Here is a 21,851-nt window from a genome sequence, read left to right as displayed (position 1 = left end):
TGACTACCTGTCTGAGTCTGCCTTCCTCTAGTGGGACCCCAGAAGTGGGAGAGCATCTCCCTCCAGGAGCCTCAGCCCAAGGATTTCCGACTCAAGGGTAACCTACCCGGTCATTGGCGTAAATGCCTTAAGTGTGCAGTGAGGAGGGCTCCCCCCAATTCTAACCTTGCTCTCTCCCCCTCCTCCCCGACGAGCTGTACGTCAGTGCTAATCTGAAGGTAGTGTTGCTATGTACAGTTGCCGTGTAGTTCTGCTGTGATTGTCTAGCTCTTCTTGAGTGCTTTTTAAAGTGCTTGTTACATGGCTCCTCTTTTAATTTGTATGGCCACCCCGAGTCTTCATGTTGCAGAGGAGGAAACTGAGTCGTAGGAAGATTAAGTAACTTGCCCAGGTCATAGAGTTCACAAGGACAGGATAAGATGTGAACCCTTCCTAGGGCTGGGTTCAATCTCAGCCTTTTCTGGGATGCCCTGGGTGGCCTCGGGTGAACCATTCAGCCCCAGACCTTGGCTCTCTCCTCTGTATCATCAGAGCTTGAGTCAGGGATTCCCAAAGGGCCCCATTCTCACAAGCTGTGGTCCTGAGAACAGTTAAGAGCAAGACAGATGCCTCCAGCCACGCTTCTGGTCATGGCTATCCTTCCCACCCTTGCTGTCCGGGACCCTCAGGTCCTGCTCTGCCTGCTGCTCATGCATGTGAGCTGAAGAGGCATCAGATGCATGAGGGGCAGAGAGCTTGCCTAGTACATTCTCTCCCACTGCATGATTGATTAGCCTTGTTTGAATCCTGAGGTGACCAGGGCTTGGGACTTCCCTTACTATTCTGTTCTGTTCTCTTGCCAACTCTTTTTTTGTTTGTTTGTTTGTTTGTTTTTCGAGACAGGGTTTCTCTGTGTAGTTTTGGTGCCTGTCCTGGATCTCGATCTATAGACCAGGCTGGCCTTGAACTCACAGAGATCTACCTGGCTCTGCCTCCCAAGTGCTGGGATCAAAGGCATGTGCCATGGCCGCCCAGCCTCTTGCCAACTCTTAATGCTACAGAGTCTCTTAGAGAAAAGGGGAGCTACCATCCCTGAAAACCCTCAGGGTTTCTCAAGAGTGTAACTCACCTCCTGTTTTCCAACCCAGGAAGGCTACTCTCCTCCCTTGTTTTTAAATTATAGTTTGTGTATGGCGTGCGTGCGTGCGTGCGCGCGCATAGGTGCCCAAGGAGGCCGGAGGTATCAGATCCTCCTGGAGCTGAAGTTACAAGCAGTTGTGAGCTGTCTGATAAGGATGCTGGGAACCAAACTTGGTTTCCCCTGCAGGAGCTGAAACATATCTCCAGCCCTTCTTCTGACTTCTTAGACTCACACGTGGGCTTGTCACATGGAGTCTTGATTTCTTAGCCCACCCCGGACCTTCTGTGTCCTTCATATTCTTATTGTTCCCAAGAGTGAGCTGTTACATTCTTTTCCATAATTGGAACGAGGTGTTTAATTTGGTGTTACTGTTATTTTCATGGAGCCTTCCAGCACCTTGTGCAAAAGGGTTTCCAATCAAGAGTTCCACTGTCCGGCGGGACACTAGCAGCCTCTCACCTCTGCCCTTGCCCATTAGATAGGTATGCCATCTGCGACTCTGTCCTGAGCTTTAATCAGAATATTGAGCAGGAAACAGGCCAAAGTGGGTCTAAGATCTCCCTCCAAACTGCCATCGACCGAATAAGTTGCAGGTTTTCACCAGTTTTGATGACATTATCCTCCAGCCACAGGCCACCACCTGTTGGTGGGGATATGCACCCCTCAGAAACGTCTGCCATCTTCCCCTAGCATAGGAACCTATCCGGCAGTGATGAACACAGAGCAGGGATGCATTTCCACATCACCCCCGCTATCCCGACAGCTGAGAAAAGTCCCTTTAGAAAGGAGGAGAGAAGTGTACTCGGCAATGGGCCTTATTTCAGTGCACCGTACCCTGCCCCCACCCCACCCCACCCCCACACATCCCTAAGCACTTTCCTAAGTAGCCACAGACTGTCTTTTTAATTACGGATTGACGTTCAGCTCCTCGGTTTGCCATTCCCAGAATCTGCTCCTACCCCCTTTCAGCATGCATGCGGACACACACATGCACCCTTGAAACTTGAGAAAGCTTTTGCTGTGGAGCTGCTGAGATTACACTCACTGATCACATCTGCAAGTCATTTGACTGTCCTCTGATGTCATCTGTGAAGCTCAGAGACAAGCGTCAACTTCGGAGCGCCTTATTCTCGCTCCTGTCTGGTTGGGCAGTGGCTTCCCAGACGCTGTGTGATTTTGTTTTTGCAGCTTGAGGATCATGCTTTCGTGGGGCAGACTCTTACTGAGAATTGGGTAATTCTGTTATCTCTCCCTTAGCTGGCAGTCTGCCATCTTCCCTCAAAAGCGATCTCGTCCCTTGTTCTTCTCATTCCGAATCTCAAAATTGCAAGCCTTTCTGCTGTTTTGAACAGGCTGAGCCCTGGCTGCCTTCCCAAGGGTCTCTATTACTCCAGTCTTTGGAAATCTCATCCATGAGTATGAATAATAATAATATTAATAATAACAATAATAATAATAGCTAACAGTTATTGAGCGTATGATTAGTTGAGTATGTGTTCAGTGATTTCTGTGTGTCATGATTTTTTGTGGTGGGAATCAAACCCAGGGTTAGCTAGGCAAAGGCTTCACTGAGCTGTAATCCTCAACGTGGATTGTGCTTTTCAATTAGCGTGACAGCATTATAGTCTTGGTCCCTGTTTTGCTTATGTGAACGTGAACGTAGGAAAGTTAGTACCCGGTCCCAGGTCACATAGAAGCTGGATTTGGATACACTAGACTGATTACACTGCTGTTCTGTCCTGAGGCCCTGTTGCAGCATTTCAACAACTATCCTGGCATTCTTCAGCAAACCTGTGAGCCTACTAAGTGTGGGGATGTGTAGATGTACAAGTGAGCCCGGTCCTTGAGGAGCCGTTGGAGTAGATCATGGCTTTTTTTTTTCCTGGTGGGGAGTGTGACCCAGTCATCAGGAGTGAGGCCAGGTGGGCTGGATCAGCTTTCTCCCGAGTAGTTTCTGACTGCATGGGCCCGACTCTTCTCTCAAGTGGTCACAGGGCCCTAGTTCAGGAGCCTCCCTGAGAAGCCCTCCATAATTTCCAAAAGACCTTCACCCCCTTTCAGAACCCTGCTCAGAGCTCCAGGGCAAGAAGTGGATTCAAGATAAAAATTATAAATGTGCCAATGCATGGTTGTAGAAATGTATCAGTTAAAAAACAGTGACTCCAGCCTAGCTCCATGGCACTCGCCTTTAATCCCAGCACTGGGAGGCAGAGGCAGGCCGATCTCTACACAGTGAGTTTCAGGACAGCCAGGACTACACTGTAAAATCTTGTCTGAAAAACAAAACAAAACAAAACAAAAAAACCAACCAAGATGGCACCCTGGGGACATGAACCCTGAAATGACCTCTGGAGGCTGGTACTTTCATAAAAAATGGCCATTGTCTCTTATTCTTATTCTGTGTCTCACTTTACAGTTGTAACCTTGGGCCCTGAATTTGTTGTTAGAACAGTTTTATGCCAAGCAATGAATCAGGCACATGGCATGGACTGTCTCTTGATGTCCACAGCCATCTTCAAGCTTGCCACTGTCACCTCTACTGTGTAGGGGAGGGAATAATTCAGGCTCATGGCACCTGCATGTAAATGTGACCAGGGAGTTCTAAACCGTAGAAATTCCAAGTCTGCTTTTTCAACAGTAGCCCTTAAATAAGGCCACCTGCCTGAGTGGATGGACGTCGTCATCATGTCTGGCTGCTAGGAGATTGTTTTGCATTCACTCTCTACTCTAGCTCTTAGCTCATGGCCAGAAGTGTGGATGGTAGCCCCATCCTGGTATGTCATGGGTATATGTCACCTCTGAGAAAGAGTTGCTTCAAGAGCTGGGAGGTGGTGGTGCACGCCTTTAATCCCAGCACTAGAGAGGCAGAAGCAGGTGGAGCTCTGTGAGTTTGAGGCCAGTCCGGTCTACAGAGCAAGTTCCAGGACAGCTAGAGCTGTTAGACAGAGAAACCCTGTCTCAACAAAACAAAGCAAAACACAAAAAGCCTTATGGTGGCCCAAGTGCCTGTCAACTCATGAACTTAGCAGTTGGCCTTGGGACTTACTTGGCAGTGTTTCCCAAGTAATGAAGCAATCTGTGTCTTAGTTTTCCTACCTGCAAAATGGGCCCAGTGATTTGTGGGTTTTTGTGAGGACTGAAGGAACTCATATTCAGAAAGAGCTTGAGCGGTCCATAGCACATAGAGACATCTCACCAGAGGTTGGCTACCGTTGTCTTCTCTATATTTCCAGTGGTTTGATGGGTAAGTGCTAGTCAGTTTCTCAGATGCCCTGCTTGTCTCTCTCTACTTGCAGGATTCTGATCTGAACCACTACACATTTCAAAATTTTTTAAACAGCTTAGAGTGGTGTGGCCCCGAACTAGAATCCCACCTACTTGGAAGTCAGAGGCATGAAGCTTGTAAGTTCAAGGCATGCCTGGGTAACTTGATGAGACCTTGTCTCAAGATTAAAGGAAAAAAAAAAACACCATAAGAAGGGCTATCGATGTGCAGCTCAGTGATAGGGCGTTTGCCCAGCATGTGCAAGGCACAGGATTCAATCAGTCCCCGTTATTGCAAAGACTTCAGTAAACGGAATTCTAAAAGTGAAGTTCAGGCTTACTGTCGGGCCACCTTGCACCAGATGGTGATGTAAGCCTTACTTATCTCATTTCCCCTAATCCCTGTGAGGCAGGTCCTGTTACCCACTCACAGATAAGGAAAGTAGTACCAAGGAATTCAGTGACGCGTCCAAGATTGTGGGGTGAGGCCACCTCGAAGCCAGTGAGGGGTCTAAGCGGTGATGTAGTTAATGGCCTCGTGCAGCTCTTCTCCAAAATGGTTCTTCCCTGAGAGGACCACCATATGTGAGAGGACCTCTTCACAGATGGTGGCTACCCTGTACCTCACTTAGCCCGCCATGTCTCCACTGCAGCCATTGAGACCCCCATCCAATCTGTAGACAGCTATCCGGAGGCTCAAGGAAGCCTAGCTAAAGGCCCCAGGTCCTCAGCCAGGAAACAGTAGAGCTGGCCAGATTTTCTTTGGCAAAGGGCAATGCCCCTGCCACCGGGGCACAGCTGTGTCCACATGACAGAAGTTAGTACGACTCTTAATTAGACACCTCTGGTCCCAATATAGCCATTGCTTGCCTCTCTTGAGGGTGCTGCTGACCACCAACACAGGTCTCTCCTCCCCGGGTCAGGTGACCTCTGTCTGTCCGGCCCCTTGGGAGGTCTTGGGTGGAGTCCTCTGGGGTTCTGCCCCCTGGGCGTGGTGACTTTGGAGCGTGAGGGAAAGTGGATGTTTGTTCTTATTCCAGCTGCGGAGCAGAAAGAAAGACTGGCAGCCCAGGGGGCCGCCTGCATGAGGGGCAGAGGGTGTGTGTGAGTGTGGGAGACGGGGCGCTGTGCCTCAGCTTTCCTCATCCCTTCCTCCATCTGGCACTCTGTGAAGGGTATTTTTGTCATTTGTTAGATATATAAAAATAACATGTGCATGATATAAAATGCCTGAACAGTCCATAAACACAATGTAAAAAATGAATATTCTCCTCCTTCATCTTTTATATCCCCCTTCTCAACAGGGACTAAGCAGGAGGAATGCTTTGATGTGTTGTCTGTGTGACACACATAAAGCCAAAGGACTCACAGTCACATAATGGCTGTCTGCGGCTTGCCTTGCAACTTGACCGTAAATCCTGGCTTTGCTTTGGGTCATCTTGTGTGGATTCACCCCTTCTGTTTCTATGGCTGCTTACCCTTCAGTCCTTCATTTTCTCTCTGTCTCTGTCTCTCGTTCTTTGAGATACGGTTTCTCTGTGTAGCCCTGGCTATCCTGGAACTTACTCTGTAGACCAGGCTGACCTTGCACTCACAGAGATCCGCCTGCCTCTGCCTCCCACCTGCTGGGATTAAAGGTGTGTGCCACCGCCACCAGATTCTTCATTTCTCTTCATGTAATTTTTCAACCACCCCCTGGCAGGGCTCTAGTGAAGGACAGCTGATTTTAAGTTTCCATCGTTACCCAAAGTGCTTCAGTAGACATCTTTATACATTTAGGCAGGTCTGCCTGAAGATTCCTAAAAGCAAAATTGTATTTGAGCGACAGTTTTTAAGTACCTATTAAGTGCCACATGTGGAGATCTTGTGCCACAAAGGAGATTTCTGCCTGTCTGGGTTTGGGTTTCCATGTCGGGGGAGAAACAGAATGTACCAGAAAGTCCCTGAGAACAGGAGACGGTGATCACCGATCGTGATCGGTGATCGTGATCGCGTTAGGGAGGGATCGACAGGAAGGGAAGTGACTCAGGTGGGATTTTCAGGGAAGTCCTCAGCAGGAAGTGAGGGAACACCTGCCGGCGGCAGCTGGGGAGAGCTTCCAGCTGTAAGGACAAAGGTCCTGAGATAGGTGAGGTGTGCTTGAGGATGAGCATGGACCGGGTGGGAGACAGGGTCAGAGGTAAAAGAGATGAGATGGGAAAAGGTCCTTTGAAGTGAGGACGTTGGCGTTTGTTCTGAGTTATGTGTATGATACTCGTATTAAAGGATTTTGAGCAGAGGGTGGGCTTGATCAGGTTTACGTAATAAAAACTACTCTGATTGCTGTGGCTCAGGCAGGGCAAAGCCAAGAGCAAAGACTTTTGAACTTATCCCAGACAAAAAGCTGATGGTGGGACTAGGACTGTTTCTAATGGACAGAAAAAGTGGCTGAAAGAGAGAGGAGAGGTACAAGCTCTCTTCTTCTTGGGGAAGGTAGACTTAGCCGAGCAGTGCCAAGGGCCCAGTGGGCAGGCAGCCTGGCATCCCGAGTCACATAGTCTCACACACACAGGCAGGTGTGGCTGCCATGGAGACAGAAGACAGCGGTCTGGATGTGACCAGCTTGTAGTTTTTAGCCGAGAACAGGAAGTTGGAAGAGGAGTGAGTGTGGAGTTCACACCATGGAGCTTGAGTGTGAGGACGTGCCAGCGCAGGCTGGCTGGCCATGAACTCCCTTTGAAGGCTGCCATGCTGGCCCTTAGCTGCTTCCTCTGTGGGAGCATTTGGTCCTTTTTTTCTAAAAGGGACAACTTGGGTGGAGAGGCTTATGCTTCCGAAACAGAGCCAGAGGAATGGATCTCTGTAAAACCTTGTCTACACAGCGAGTTCCAGATCAACCAGGGTGGGGGGCATGCGGCGCTGTGGCTCCATGGGCAGAGTCAGAATGGATTTGCAGCCTCACTCTTTGAAAATGCTGACGTTAGTAATCATACTTCCCATAACAACGACTAGTGAGTGAGCACAAGATAGAATTCACTTTTCAAAAACACGGATACACCTCAGGTCACTACAGTTGATAAAACATGCTGGGAGGAAGTACGGGGAGTGAGGACTGTGGACTGAGGAGTGGTCAGGGAGGGGTGGTAGAAATCCCTGTAGTCTCAAGACCTTGAAGGTCACAGTGAGGACTGCTGGCTGGGTGAGCTTGGAAAGATGGAGTGCGGAGATGCGAGCAGGGTCCTAGGAGCAGACATCATGGAAGGGGCGTGTGCTTATTAATGAGCCTAGGGCATGGTGTGCATGGTGCATGGTCCAAAGGAATATAGAGAACGGGCTAGAAGATGTCTTTAAGTGATGGTTAAAAATCCTCCAGAAGGCCGGGTAGCGGTGATGCACGCCTTTAATCCCAGCACTTGGGAGGCAGAGCCTGGAGGATCTCTATGAGTTCTACATGAGGGCTACAGAGTGGGTTCCAGGACAGCCAGGACTGTTACACAGAGAAACCCTGTCTCGAAAAACAACAAAACCAAACCAAAATCCCTCAGAAGGGCTGGCAAGATGACTTGCCCAGCAAGCCTGTCAGTTTGAGTTTGATACTTGGAACCCACATGATGGAATGAGAGAACTGATTCCCGAAAGTTCTCCTCTGACCTCGGTGTGCCTGTGCGTACACACACTAGATAAGTAAATAAACAAATGTCCCCACCCAGCACCGACAAGGCTGGCTTGGGAGAGTGTCCAGGAACCAGTTCTTTGACCAGGCACCTGTTGACAGGGTCACAGACGTCGGGTGCTGGTACCTGCCTTGGAGTCTGGGCATCGAGATCTCCACCAGCAGAGGGGAGGTGGGGCCCATGTCCATACACATCCCACAGGTCGCATCAAACCCGACCTTGGAACCTTGCGGGGTCTCTGTCAGCACAGTAGACTTGGGGGTCCCTCTGGATATTTCCAAGCAAGTGGATTCCCTGAAGCCTCTGCCTTTGAAAAAGCTATCGGTCTGGGGGTGGGGAGGCACTGAAGAGCTGGCTTAGTGGTTAAGAGCATATACTGCTTTTGCAGAGGATCCAACTTTGGTTCCCAGTACCTACATGGGGTGGCTCACAACCACCTGTAACTCTAGTTCCAGAGCCTCCTGCTTTCTTCTGGCCTCTGGAACGCATACATATGTTCAGTCACACACGGATACACATATACTAAGCTAAATGAAAAAAAAGTTTTTTAGACAGTGTCTCGCTGGGCAGTGGTGGTGCACACCTTTAATCCCAGCACTTAAGAGGCAAAGGCAGGCAGATCTCTGTGAGTTCAAGGTCAGCCTGGTCTACAGAGTCAGTTCCAGGACAGTCAGGGCCGTTACACAGAGAAACCCTGTCTCAGAAAACAAAACGAAACAAACAAACAATAATGATGATGATGATAATAATAATAAAGGACAGTGTCTCTCTATGTAGTTAGTCTTGGTTGTCCTAGAACTAACACTGTAGACCAGGCTGGCCTCAGACTCACAGAGATCCTCCTGCCTCTGCCTCCCTAATTCTGGAACTAAAGGCATGTACTACCACACTGTCTCTAAAGTAAAATCCTTTTTTTAAAGTTCTTGGCCGTGGTTATGGAGCATTGACACTTACCAAGGGGCTGAGGCAGATGTCAAGTCAGTATGACAGTGTGATCCTTTCTGCCTCCAGGGAGTACTGTGGTGTCGGAGGCTGTCACATGAGTTGGATGACGAGGGATCAAGGAAGTTGTATGGTTCACCCCAGGACTTAGCAGGAAATGTAGGCTGATTCAAACTCAGGTCCTTGGGCTGCAGTTTACATTTTTTTCTGAACAATCTTTCATATATATGTCATCCTTTCATAAGTTCCGTGAGGACAGAGACATGCATTAAATCCATTCAGGAGAGGGACTGTGACCTGATAATTACTCCCTGAAGATACCATGCCCCTTCCCAGAATCAGGCCCCTGGGAGTTTGTATGATTGGTGCCTCAAGCTCCTTCCTGGTCCCTTCTTTCCCATTTCAGAACCCCCCATCAGTACCCCTCACACCATCCTGGGCCCTCCCTGGTCCTGCCCTCTTCCATTGTATGGACGAGCTATACTGACTGTGAGGGAACCTGATTGGTTATTGAACCCAAGACAATAACCCTGTACTGGGATGGGGAGTGCAAGGCAGTGAAAGCCATGATATCTCCTGGGTGTTTGTGATGGGAACAATAGACGGGTTTTCGGTCAGGCTGACAGGGCTTTGTGTGGGAACAGTGCTGGCCATGGCTGGTAACGGTTAGCTCTCACTCCTGCCAGGCAGTGACACTTACCTGGCCCCAGGGGCAGGTCCAGAGTGGGAGCAATGTGACCTTCTCTCCTCACCCCTTATTGCTTCTCCCTAGATCATTCTGAACTTCACGTCCATGGACCTGTACCGTAGCCGTCTATGCTGGTATGACTACGTGGAGGTGCGGGACGGCTTCTGGAGGAAGGCGCCCCTCCGAGGTAAAGGGCACTGGGCACTCAGCACCCTGGTTCCTTGTTGGAACACTCGGTGGCCCGATACCACCCTAAGGGGGTGACATCCTGACATGCGACCTACAAGCTCTGGTGTAGTTTGTCCTGGCTAGTTCCTTCACTAACTATTGCTGTGACGGTGGGCGACTCTTGTCTGTGATCCAGACTTCCAGTTCTTACTACAGACTTTTAAGCTACCCTCTGAAGAAGCTCTTAAAGGCCGAGGAGTCCCTGGAGTATACAAAGATGTCTTGGTAGGCTGTTTTGCACACCCCATAGCTCTGGGCTCACACCCTCACTGGGATTTCCTTGATCTGCAAGGCCCAACGTTTGGATGCTCATGATATGGCCTTGCTTTAAACCTACTCACCTTGATAACTGTAGGCTTGGAACAGTCTCCTGGCTCTATTTGTACAAGATACTTTGTCACTAATTGTGTGTGTGTGTGTGTGTGTGTGTGTGTGTGTGTGTGTGTGTGTGTGTGTTTGTGTTTGTGTTGTGAGATAAAGGGGTCAAAGCCACAGGACAAAGCTGGGCATAGTAGTGCCATCCTTCCAGCTTTGAGGAGGCCAAGGCAGAAGGATCCTGAGTTTCAGGCTAGCCTGGGCTACATAGCAAGACCCTATCTTTACAACAACGATAGCCAAAGCACCATTGGACAAAGAGGCAGCTCAGTGGCCACAGAATTAGAGCACAGAGGACATCTGCATCAAGCCTGAGGTGGTGTGTGATGCCGTTCACTGTTCCATCTGTGTGCAGACCGACGTGATTCAGGGCTGCCTACGCCTCAGTCTCAGCATCGTTGTCCCGTCGTCTGTGGGGAAGCAGCCCGACGCTTTCAGACAGCCATCTCCTCACTTCCATTTCTGATATCCCAGTAGACCTGTCAGTCACCCAAAGCAGCTGACATTACACCATTTCCTCTGCAGGGTGCTAGGTCTCCAAGATTACACTTTCTTTCTTGGAACTGACATTCCTAGCACCTACGTTCTGTCCCTTGCTGAAACACTCGGTCTTATTAGGAATAAACAGATCATCCCAATCAATCCTTGACTCTGAAAAATTCCACAAATGGCTAGCCTCACCTCCTGTGCTGATTCTTACTGAGTTTTATTTGAACAGGATTGCTTTCTGTCCCTTTCCCCAGATTCTGGAGTTTGGGGTTCCATAGGCACCCCTGAATGTGACCCAGTGGCGGCTGCCTGGGAGAGCACGCTATAACAGTGTATGCAGAGAAAGCCGTGCCTATTTCCCTCTCATTTGTTTGCATGGAGAGCTCATAAAGATCAGTCATTAAAGAAATAGTGAAGTGCTGGGCGGTGGTGGCGCACGCCTTTAATCCCAGCACTTGGGAGGCAGAGGCAGGCGGATCTTTGTGAGTTCGAGGCCAGCCTGGTTTACAGAGCGAGATCCAGGAAAGGCACAAAGCTACACAGAGAAACCCTGTCTCGAAAAACCAAAAAAAAAAAAAAAAAAAAGATCAGTCATGATGGTAACAGGCTTTTAAAAAGGTCAATTAAACTTTAATCCCAGGACTTTAGAGGCTGAGACCAAAAAGTTCAAGGCTTGGGCCTTGTAGCTTATCTAGTAGAGTGCTTGCCTAAAATGCAACAAGCCATGGGTTCAGTCTCTCATGCTTAAAAATCTCAGCACTGGGGGCACTGAAGCCTTGAACCAAAAGTTCAAGGCCAGCCTGGGTTATATTGTTTGTTTTTAGAAAACAGCAACAATAAAAAAAAAAAAAAAACCCAACACCACCTCAACACCCCCTACCCCCACCCCACTCCCCCACCCCCCACCCCCGCCAAATCATGTTATTCAACTCTGTCCTGTCCCTTATGGGGTTTCTGGCTCTTCTGGTGGTCTTAGGAATATGCACAGTAAAGTGGCTGCAGACTGGAGCCCTGGGCGCCCTGGGAAGTTGGGGCTTATATGGAGAGACCTGGAACTCAGGAGTCATCTGTCTCTACTGTCTGCAGGCCGGTTCTGTGGGGGCAAACTCCCCGAGCCCATTGTGTCCACCGACAGCCGCCTCTGGGTGGAATTCCGAAGCAGCAGCAACTGGGTTGGAAAGGGCTTCTTTGCCGTCTATGAAGGTACTGAGGGAGGGGAAGGGGGCCTCGGACATTCCAGAGCGGCTCCCTCCGGTTGCCTCCAGGGTCCCTGCTGTGGGTCCTCCATCAGGGTCAGCAGGGTGGGTAGTGGGGAACAGGGCATGTTGGAAGAGTAGAGAAGGGGCAGTTAGGCAGGCAGGGCAAAACACGCTGACCAGCATGATCCCGTGTCCCCAAAGCCATCTGCGGTGGCGATGTGAAAAAGGATAACGGCCATATCCAGTCGCCTAATTACCCCGACGATTACCGGCCCAGCAAAGTCTGCATCTGGCGGATCCAGGTGTCTGAAGGTTTCCACGTGGGCCTCACGTTCCAGTCCTTTGAGGTAGCCACAGACCCTACAATGCCCATGTCGGTCTCTAGGACAGGCTCTGGCGATGGGGATCCTGGGAACCGGAGCTCCTTTCCCTGATCGAGCCCCTGACTCCTAGATTGAGCGCCACGACAGTTGTGCCTATGACTACCTGGAAGTACGTGATGGGCACAGTGAGAGCAGCAACCTCATTGGGCGCTACTGTGGCTACGAGAAGCCCGATGACATCAAAAGCACGTCCAGCCGGCTCTGGCTCAAGTTCGTCTCCGACGGGTCCATTAACAAAGCTGGCTTCGCTGTCAACTTTTTCAAAGGTGCTTCCTCCGCTGTCCCGCCTTCTCCTTCTGTGGACGCCCAGTCCCTTATTTCTTGATTCTTCATTCGTTTAACGTGAAGAAGGCTCCATGTGAGAGAGGGGCAAATGCAGGGACACTGAGGTCGGGATATTAAAACATTGTGGGTATGCAGCAGCGAAGGTCGAGACTATGAGGCGCAGAGCTGGGAAGGCTTGGGAAAAGAGCGCGACGGGGCTTGGTTTGGTTTTAACCAGTGTGGTCTAGGGCCCACTATTTCCAAGCCTCAGTTCTTCTTCACCTATGCATTCAGTGGACGCAGTAGCTGCCTCTGTACTGAGTGTCATGTAGGAAATGAAAGAGAAAAGAGAGGACAGTACTTTGTTTGTTTGTTTGTTTGTTTTTGGTTTTTCGAGACAGGGTTTCTCTATGGAGCTTTGCGCCTTTCCTGGGACTCACTTGGTAGCCCAGGCTGGCCTCGAACTCACAGAGATCCGCCTGGCTCTGCCTCCCGAGTGCTGGGATTAAAGGCGTGCGCCACCACCGCCCGGCCGAGAGGACAGTACTTTGGTGGGGACTGGTACATAGGAGCTGCCAGCTAGCCTCAGTGCTCAGAAGAAAGGTTCCACAGGCTATCCTCATGGGTTCTCAGCTGCCGTGGGATTTGGGGAATAGCTCAGGGCTGAACAGACAAGTGAAGCCTTCAGCTGACTCCCTGAGACTCTGGGCTTGAACCTCAAGCCTAGTGCAGGAAGAAGGAGCAATCTCCTTCTTGTAAGCAATTTTTTTCTTCTTCGAGACAGGGTTTCTCTGTGTAGCTTTGCGCCTTTCCTGGAACTCACTCTGTAGACCAGGCTGGCCTCGAACTCACAGGGATCCACTTGCCTCTGCCTCCCGAGTGCTGGGATTAAAGGCATGTGCCACCCCAGCCGGGCTCGGTCTCCTTCTTGTGACACCCGTTTCTTCCCCGTAGAGGTGGATGAGTGCTCCAGGCCCAACCGTGGGGGCTGTGAGCAGCGGTGCCTGAACACGCTGGGCAGCTACAAGTGCAGCTGTGACCCCGGCTATGAGCTGGCCCCAGACAAGCGTCGATGTGAAGGTGAGTGCCCCGCCTTCTCCCTGGGCCACTGATTTCTTTCCCCGTGCCTTGCTGGGGTCGATCTCATTCCAGGACAAGCTGGAGACGTTCCCTAGAACCACTCCCAGCCATGGATGAGAAAGCTGTTCTACATGTCAGCCCCCAGAACGCTGGCCGAGTGTGATACACCCTGGCGTTAGGGGCTTTTATCCTGACTCCTTTGTTAATACTGATCTTGACCTGGTAATGGCTTTCACCACCTTCCAGAGGGTCATGATCCACAGTTTGGAAGCCACTATTTTTCAGAGAGTCCAGGCCTGTAAGCTAGTGATAACCCTTCAGGGCAGCAGTTCCAGATCAGGCTGGTCTTGCCACCTTTGAACAGCCCCTCTAGGTGCCTCCCAGGACTGCCCATTTAGACACATTCTCAGGCCCCTCCATGGCCCCTCCCAGCAGATTCCTTGCCCATTTTCCAGAAGAGGTGGTAGAAATGACCGTGTATGCAGCCCTGCCCCTCCGCCCGCAAACTTTGGACTCACCTCCAAAGACGTCCTCCACCTGTCCCACGGCCCGAGTTGTGGGAGCCACAGACCCCCATCTCACCCTGACTGTTGCCCAGCCTAGGACTCAGACCCCTCCCTAGGGTGGGGACTCCTGGTGGATGATGCCACCTCCCTTCTCCCTCCAGCTGCCTGTGGTGGATTCCTCACCAAGCTCAATGGCTCCATCACCAGCCCCGGCTGGCCCAAAGAGTACCCTCCCAACAAGAACTGCATCTGGCAGTTGGTGGCTCCCACCCAGTACCGTATCTCCCTACAGTTTGACTTCTTCGAGACTGAGGGCAATGACGTAAGTGCCTCTGGAGCCAAGGTGGGTCGGAAGGCTGGGGGGCTTAGGGGCTTGGTTCAGTGCCTGCCTTCTACCATTGGGGGAGAGAACCAGATAGAAAGGCTCTGAGGACAGAGAGGAGATTGCCCAGTACAGGGAAGCCTGGAGGGTGTGCGGGGGCCCTGAAGGAGCATCTGCAGGTGAGAACCGCCATGAAGTCGGAAGCTTGTGGAATGAGGAAAGGCTTGGGGCCAGCTGCCCCAGGGCTCTGCAATGTGCCTTTGTACATCAGCGTTGGATGGGGGCAATAGCTGCTTGGCCTGACCATTTCCCTGGAAGGGGAGTCATCAAGGAGACAGGGAGGCTTCCCGGAGGAGGCAGCCAGAGCTGGGCTCTCCCGCAGGTGTGCAAGTATGACTTCGTGGAGGTGCGCAGCGGACTCACAGCGGACTCCAAGCTGCACGGCAAGTTCTGTGGCTCCGAGAAGCCAGAGGTCATCACCTCCCAGTACAACAATATGCGCGTGGAGTTCAAGTCTGACAATACCGTGTCCAAAAAGGGCTTCAAGGCCCACTTCTTCTCAGGTAACCCTGGATTCCTTGGTCTCTAGCCCCACCTCCCACCAAAAAGGGGGCTCCTCTGCCTTCCCTGGTCTCCTAAGCCTGCCCCCTGCCTCCATCAGGCCAGCCCCTGGGGCATCTGAATATCTTTATCGGGAGGCCCTTCAGACCTTAGTTGTGCCAGGCCTAGGGAGAGGCAGAGCATTTAAGTGCAGAACTGAAGAAGCCTGCAAGCCAAGGCCTGAAAGAGGAGGTCCTGGGACAGGGAGTTCAGTTGCCTGAGAACAGAGAAGAGGAGAGTGTTTGCCTTGGACTGTGCAGGGCAGTTCATCTGGCAGCAGCTGGACTTCTAATCAGACCCCGCCCGGCCCACTGGGCTCATGCCAGGCCTTCCCAAAAGAGGAGTCGCCACCGCCCTCTAGTACCAAAGCTGCCCACTCCCCTGCGCGTGGAAGGCGTGGCTTGATCCATCCCTTAGCCTCATCTGGCCCTTTTGAAGTCCCTCTCTGGGTGGTCCAACCCCAGCTTTCCCAAACTGGACCTCTGGGGTCTTGAGAGACCTCTCCCCTGCTTTAGGAATCCCTAAGTCTCGGGTCACGGGTCAGGGCGAGGCCAGGAGCAAAAGGGCCCAGACCCAGCAGTGAGGGGTGCGGATGCGCTGCAGTGGAGTGTGGAAGGAGCAGGAAGTTGGTGGGCTGGCTGGAGCAGGTGGCGTGGGGAGCGGTGGGTTAGGGACCTTCACCCCGATTTCTCCTGGCGGGGTTGGCCACAGGGTGGGCAGGAAGCAGGAAGCCCATGACTTCGTCCATGCTGCCTCCCTCCTCCCCTCCTTCCCCGGGGTCCTGCATCCTTCAGCCCCTCCGTGGCTGCCCTGCACCCTTGCCTGTCCCACCTGGATGCCATGCACCTGTCCCTGTGCACTGGTTCCCCTGCTTGGCACTGCCAGCTGCCCTGCTCTGCTTAATGTGCTCTGTGGAGCTGTTGCCCCCCAGCCCCCGACCCCACTGCTTGCCGGGCCCCCCTCTCTGTGTAACGCCGAGCCCCTCCTTCCCTAGGCCCACCTAGAACAAAGGTGCTTTCTGGAGGCTGAGGGGACATAATACCTGCCCAGGTGGGCTTCTCAGAGAAACCATTACCTGCTTACTCTTAACCTGTCTCCGCCCTTCTGTCGCTCCAGTCTTGGAGAGGATGAGGGCCATGCTCGTGTCTGTCAAGTTGCTGCCTTGTCTCCCTGACCCCAACATAAGACGCAACACTGTACAAGATACACACGTGTCTGTGCACGGGCTCACACCGTATGCGTACGCACGCCCACACCCACGCACACACGCACGCACGCACGCGCGCGCACACACACATATGCAATTGTCCCTTGCGCAAGAAACCTGCCGAGGACCCTCATCGATGGGCCCCAGAGTTCAGCCTCAGGGCCTGGGGCGTGTGACTCTGGCCCCAGGAGGGGGCTGTGTGGACTTTTGGGACACCCATCAAGGAGAACCCTAAGACAAGAAGGAGAAGCAAGAGCCTGAAGACCTTCGGTCTGACCCCAGCATCTCCGGGGCATTTGGGCACTGTAGGGTGAGTGCCATCTCCTTGTTGGGGTCTGTGCCGCCTCCCCTGCCCTGACCCCCCCCCCCCCTGCAGTGTGTTCTCCAGTCACAGATGGGCCGTCTGCTTTTCAAGGTGCCAGAGTCCCCTCCCAGATGTTAAGGCAGCCGTCCACAGGACCGACAGTCCCTCACTCATTTCTTCAGTCACTCACTCACTTAGCCATCTGCCCATGGACTTCATGTTTTCATTTTACCCCACCTGTCTTCCAGGCACTGGACTAGGTATTTGGGGAGCATATATGGAGAAAGCATGGGTGTCCAGACATGCTAGGGAAGCTGTGGCTTTACTTTGTGAGCTGAGCCCCCTGGAGCTCCTGGCAGAGCGCCAGGAGAGGTACCCCACCCCCCCACCTACACTCAGAGTAGTTCTCACACACCTGTCCCATGGCAGCTTCCTTGGCCAGGCTCCGCTCTCCAGAGGAGCCTCTCTCTGGGAAGGGGCGTGACAAGTCTACCTCCTAGCCACATGCTCCTGTGGACCCTTGATGGGTCTAGCCCACCTGAGCATAGGTGGGAGAAGCAGGGCCTTCTGGGAGACAGTCCTGCAGCCCTCAGGCTCCTCTCCTCAGGTTAGATGAGGAACAGGGTCCATTTATCACAGACCCGCCTGGTCGGTGAAATGCCAGCAGCCATCTTTCCACTTTGTGGTTCATCTCTGGAACTCCGGGTGCAACTGGGGTCCACACATCTGTCCTGACTGCCTGCTTCTGTGCCAGACACACCAGCTTAGAACAGCAGTGTGGCACACGTAAACCTGGGTCCGTGCATCTTTGTGTGTGTATGTGTGTGTGTGTGTGTGTGTGTGTGTGTGTGTGTGTGTGTACACCTATCATCGTGTGAGTAACTCTCTGTGTAAATGCCCACGTAATGGGCATGAGCACCTCGACGTGGATGAGTGCCTGCAACCACATTGGGTCCTCATGTTCCTGCACATGCAGGCATGTCTGTCTCCCTCTATGTGTCTGTTCCTGCCCGTGTGTTTCTATCTGCATATGCTCCCCCCCCCCCCGACACACACACACATGCAAGGTCATGTGGGTCTTGTGTGTGCACCCACACACAGATGGGTGAGTAGGTTGTGTGTGTGTGTGTGTGTGTGTGTGACTGTGACTTTGTGCCTGAGTCTTCGTGGTATGCTATAGGTGTTTGGCCTGTGTGTGGGCGATGCAGGACATGTGTTCATGCTTATCTGTGTTTCCTGTTTGTACAGCAGTTCTTCCATGCACGGGGTCGCATGGGGAGCCTGGGTTTATGTGTATGTCTGTGTCACACACTTTCTGCAGCTGCCAAAATGAGGGTGAGCAGAGCTCTTACACAGCCCTTTCCGCCTCTCCCAGCAGCTCTGAGTTTCTCTTCCCCAGTAGGCACACCCCAGAGGGTGCCGCCCCTCCAGCCCTTCTCCTTGCCACGGCCTCGGTCCCGTCGTCCCCTGTTGCTGTGCCTCTTTGCTAACCCAGCCGTAGTGACATGGCCGTCCTGCATGTGGGTCTGCCTGCCCTCCCGCCCCACTCTGCCCCCCGTCCACCTGTCTGGAGGTCCTGGGTCTAGTTTCCATTGGTTTCCCTCCCTGGTTCCTGCCCTCCGCCCCGACTCCTCGGTCCCTTTTCTCCTTCTCTCTCTCTCATTTCAGAAAAGAGGCCAGCTCTGCAGCCCCCTCGGGGACGCCCCCACCAGCTCAAATTCCGAGTGCAGAAAAGAAACCGGACCCCCCAATGAGGCCTGCCAGGCCCCCAGACCCTTCATTACTCAGGAAGCTCACCTCGGACGGAGCGGGCTGGGGGCTTCGGAGCCCACCCACACCCTGCCTCCACTCTGCCATTCCAGCCACCTCCTTTGGGCTGGACAGAACTGGTGCTCTCCTCTCCCCTGCCCCCTTCAGCAGACAGGGGAACCTTCCCTGCCCCCTCCCATTTTGATGGTGTCTGTGACATTTCCTGTTGTGAAGTAAAAGAGGGACCCCTGCGTCCTGCTCCTTTCTCTTGCAGTCTGCTTGTCCCTGTGTCTGTTTTTCCACTTGTCCGTCTGTCCAGTAAGCAGGTAATGGTAGAGGTTCCCATGCTGGTCAGTTCCAGACCCCAGCCCTCCCTCCACCTACTTCTGCCCACCTCTGCCTTCTCTGCCCAAAGCAGAGGCGCCCCCCCCCCCACTCCGCGGGCTCCACTGACGCAGCGTCCAGAACTCCATCATCACCCTGACCTCCCACCCCACGCCCAGCCCTCCTGCGCCCTCCCTCTCACAGGAGGAAGCCCTGCCAGGCCTCCCACTTCCCCCCGGGGGCGACCAGACCTCATCCCACACAGACCCAGTGCTCTTGTTTGCCCCCTTACAGACAAGGATGAGTGCTCCAAGGACAATGGCGGCTGCCAGCAGGACTGCGTGAACACGTTTGGCAGCTACGAGTGTCAGTGTCGAAGTGGCTTCATCCTTCACGACAACAAACATGACTGCAAGGAAGGTAAGACCCATGCAGAGGGTGACCAGAGCTTGTCAGGTACCTCTTGCACTGCCCAGAGACATCCGCATGCAGACGTCTCCATCCTGAGCAGTGGAAGGCTAGCCCCCCGCCACCTCCCTTACTGTGGTCGCCAGGTCATGTGCACAGGTGCTCTCCCCTTGTCCACAGATGCTGAAGGTCCATTTCTGGGCTCTTAAAACCCGAGTCCAAACCTGTCTGTTTGCTATAGCCTCCTCTGACTCCCCAGAACAGAAAGGATAGCAGTTAAGGGCACAGACTCTGTAGCTAGGTTGCCTGGCCTGGATCTGCCTGTCACTTGGCTGACTGTGTGCCTTTGAGTGGCTGCTCCTCACTCACTCTGTGCCTGGATTGTCCCTGTGTAAAATGAAGAACATGAGTGCTGGGGAGTGATGGAGTGTCCCCAGCAACCACAATTGAGTGCATTGCCATTGTGGGCCACACTTCACCCTGGGGACTCTCAGAGCAGGGGGGCTGCTACTCTTTCTGACACCAGAGCCCCGCAAATACAGGTTAAGCAACCCTGATCTGAACATGCAAAGTCCAGAATGTTCCAAAAAAAAAAAAACTGAAACTTTTTGAACACCATACAAGTAGGGAATTCTACCCTTGACCTCATGTGGCTGGTTGTAGTCAAAACACAGGCACACTAAAAATATTATGAAAAAAATACCTTCAGGGACTGGCAAGATGGCTCGGCCTGAGTTCATCCCTGTAACCTGCGTAAAGGTGGAAGGAGAGAGGCAACTCCACAGAGTGGTCCTCAGGCTTCCCCACATGTGTGTACACACATGCATCCACACACATCATACGTGTTCATATATACAATAATACTAATCATAAACTTAAAATTATTATTTAAGATTTATTTTATTTTTAAGTGTGTGTGTGTGTGTGTGTGTGTGTGTGTGTGTGTGTGTATTTGGTGTGCATGTGGAAACCACAGGTTGACATCTGGTGTCTCCCTCAGTCACTCTCCACCATATTTTTTGAGACAGGGTCTGTCACTGAGCCCGGGGCCCGATGATTTTGGCTAGACTAGATGGCCAGCAAGCTCAGGGATCCTCCTGTCCCTGCCTTACCAGTGCTGGGACTTTAGGGGTGTGGTACCACACCTGGCTTTCATGTGGGTGGGCAAACTCTTTCTCTCTTTCCTTCCTTCCTTCCTTCCTTCCTTCCTTCCTTCCTTCCTTCCTTCCTTCCTTCCTTCCTTCCTTCCTTCCTTCCTTCCTTCCTTCCTTCCTTGTTTTTCAAGACAGGGTTTCTCTGTGTAGCTCTAGCTGTCCTGGAACTCACTCTGTAGACCAGGCTAGCCTTGAACTCACAGAGATCTGCCTGCCTCTGCCTCCTGACTACTGGTATTAAAGGTGTGTGCCACCATCGTCTGGCTGGCAAGCACTTTATTGATTGAGCCAACTCTCTAGAATTCTCTCCTTGTTTGCTTATTGTTTGTTTGTTTGCTTTGTGCTAGGGATTGAATTTAGGGCCTTACACACACCCCAGGCAAGGGTTCTGCCACAGAGCTGTGTTCCCAGATCTCTCTTTACTTTTTGTTTTGAGGGAAGGTCTCACTAAATTGCTAGCTGAACCTGGGATCCTCCTGCCTTGGCCTCTCTTGTAGCTGGAATTACAGTATATGCTCCCGGGCCCAGCTGAATGGGGTTTCTAAGGGAGAAGGGTAGGATGTCAGTAATCTGGTGACCAACCATGTAACCCAGCAGCAGACGGCAGCCAACTGATGGACTATGGAGGAAAACAGACCTCTAGGTGGAGGGTCCATTGTTTGAACTCAGCCAACCTCCTTATGAAAGTACAGTTAATCCTATGGGCAAATATTATACCATTTTATATAAGAGTCTTGAGCATTCTGGATTTTGGTAGTTGTGAGGAGTTCTAGATCAAATCCCCTGTGGATACTTAGGGACCTGTAAGCATGCTGGGGAAAAAAAAATGTGAGAAGGTGATGCATGTTGGGAAAACCCAGAGTGAGGTTGTGAGGAGAGATGAGAACCAGAAGAACTGAGGAGGTCAGAAGTCACAGAGGCCATGCTGGGTGAGCTGGCCGCTCGTTTGTTTCTGTCACCTGTGATGGTAGCAGGAGTGGAGTCTGGGGATGACTGAGTCAGGGACCAAAGTCCCCGGTGACGACGGCTGACACAGCTCCCAGTGTACAGAAGCTCCCAGGCTGCAGAGAGGAGAAAGGGTGTGACAGCTGGGCAGAAGTGGTGTGGCCAGACGGTCACCAAAGGGTAGAGGACCTCACCTGCTGCGCCTAGGGGTCTTCACCAAGGTTTCGTTAGACACCAAGTCATTCAGTTCTCCGCTGGCCTGGGTGACGGAGTGGGGAAGAAATGGGTATCTTCAGTCCTTTCTTGTGAATGGAGGACACATGAGGCCGAGCGTAGGCGTGGGCGGCGGGAGGGAAACACCTTCTTCCTAGGAGGCATCAGGGTGGGAGGTCCCTGCTGATCCCCTCTGTCACTCCCCCCCACAGCTGGCTGTGAACACAAGCTGACATCCACCAGTGGCACCATCACCAGCCCCAACTGGCCTGACAAGTACCCCAGCAAGAAGGAGTGTACGTGGGTGATCTCCAGCACCCCTGGGCATCGGGTAAAGCTGGTAAGATACCACTGTATGGACACCCTGCTCTTCGATATCAAGTGGCCATTTGCTTCTGCCATCTGCAAAGACTGGTGTGAGTCCAAGGTGTTGA

General features: G+C 52.3%; 1 protein-coding gene across 3 annotated transcripts in view; it reads left to right on the top strand.

Annotated features, from left to right (window-relative positions):
* Positions 1 to 21,851, top strand: part of Bmp1 (bone morphogenetic protein 1) — a 43,897-nt gene that overhangs the window by 16,141 nt on the left and 5,905 nt on the right. For 2 of the 3 annotated variants that reach the window (XM_006989100.4, XM_016007491.3), the window contains exons 9-17: positions 9,752 to 9,854; positions 11,846 to 11,962; positions 12,160 to 12,305; positions 12,412 to 12,607; positions 13,560 to 13,685; positions 14,353 to 14,513; positions 14,896 to 15,076; positions 18,992 to 19,117; positions 21,630 to 21,757. In XM_006989100.4, coding sequence (XP_006989162.2) covers positions 9,752 to 9,854; positions 11,846 to 11,962; positions 12,160 to 12,305; positions 12,412 to 12,607; positions 13,560 to 13,685; positions 14,353 to 14,513; positions 14,896 to 15,076; positions 18,992 to 19,117; positions 21,630 to 21,757 — 1,284 coding nt within the window. Of the gene's footprint in view, positions 1 to 9,751; positions 9,855 to 11,845; positions 11,963 to 12,159; positions 12,306 to 12,411; positions 12,608 to 13,559; positions 13,686 to 14,352; positions 14,514 to 14,895; positions 15,077 to 18,292; positions 19,118 to 21,629; positions 21,758 to 21,851 lie in introns of all 3 variants that reach the window. The other variant, XR_013042510.1, reaches the window with a different exon arrangement.

This window comes from Peromyscus maniculatus, chromosome 9 (genome assembly GCF_049852395.1).
Source record: "Peromyscus maniculatus bairdii isolate BWxNUB_F1_BW_parent chromosome 9, HU_Pman_BW_mat_3.1, whole genome shotgun sequence".
Classification (NCBI taxonomy): domain Eukaryota; kingdom Metazoa; phylum Chordata; class Mammalia; order Rodentia; family Cricetidae; genus Peromyscus; species Peromyscus maniculatus.
This window is presented reverse-complemented; position numbering and strand designations above follow the sequence as displayed.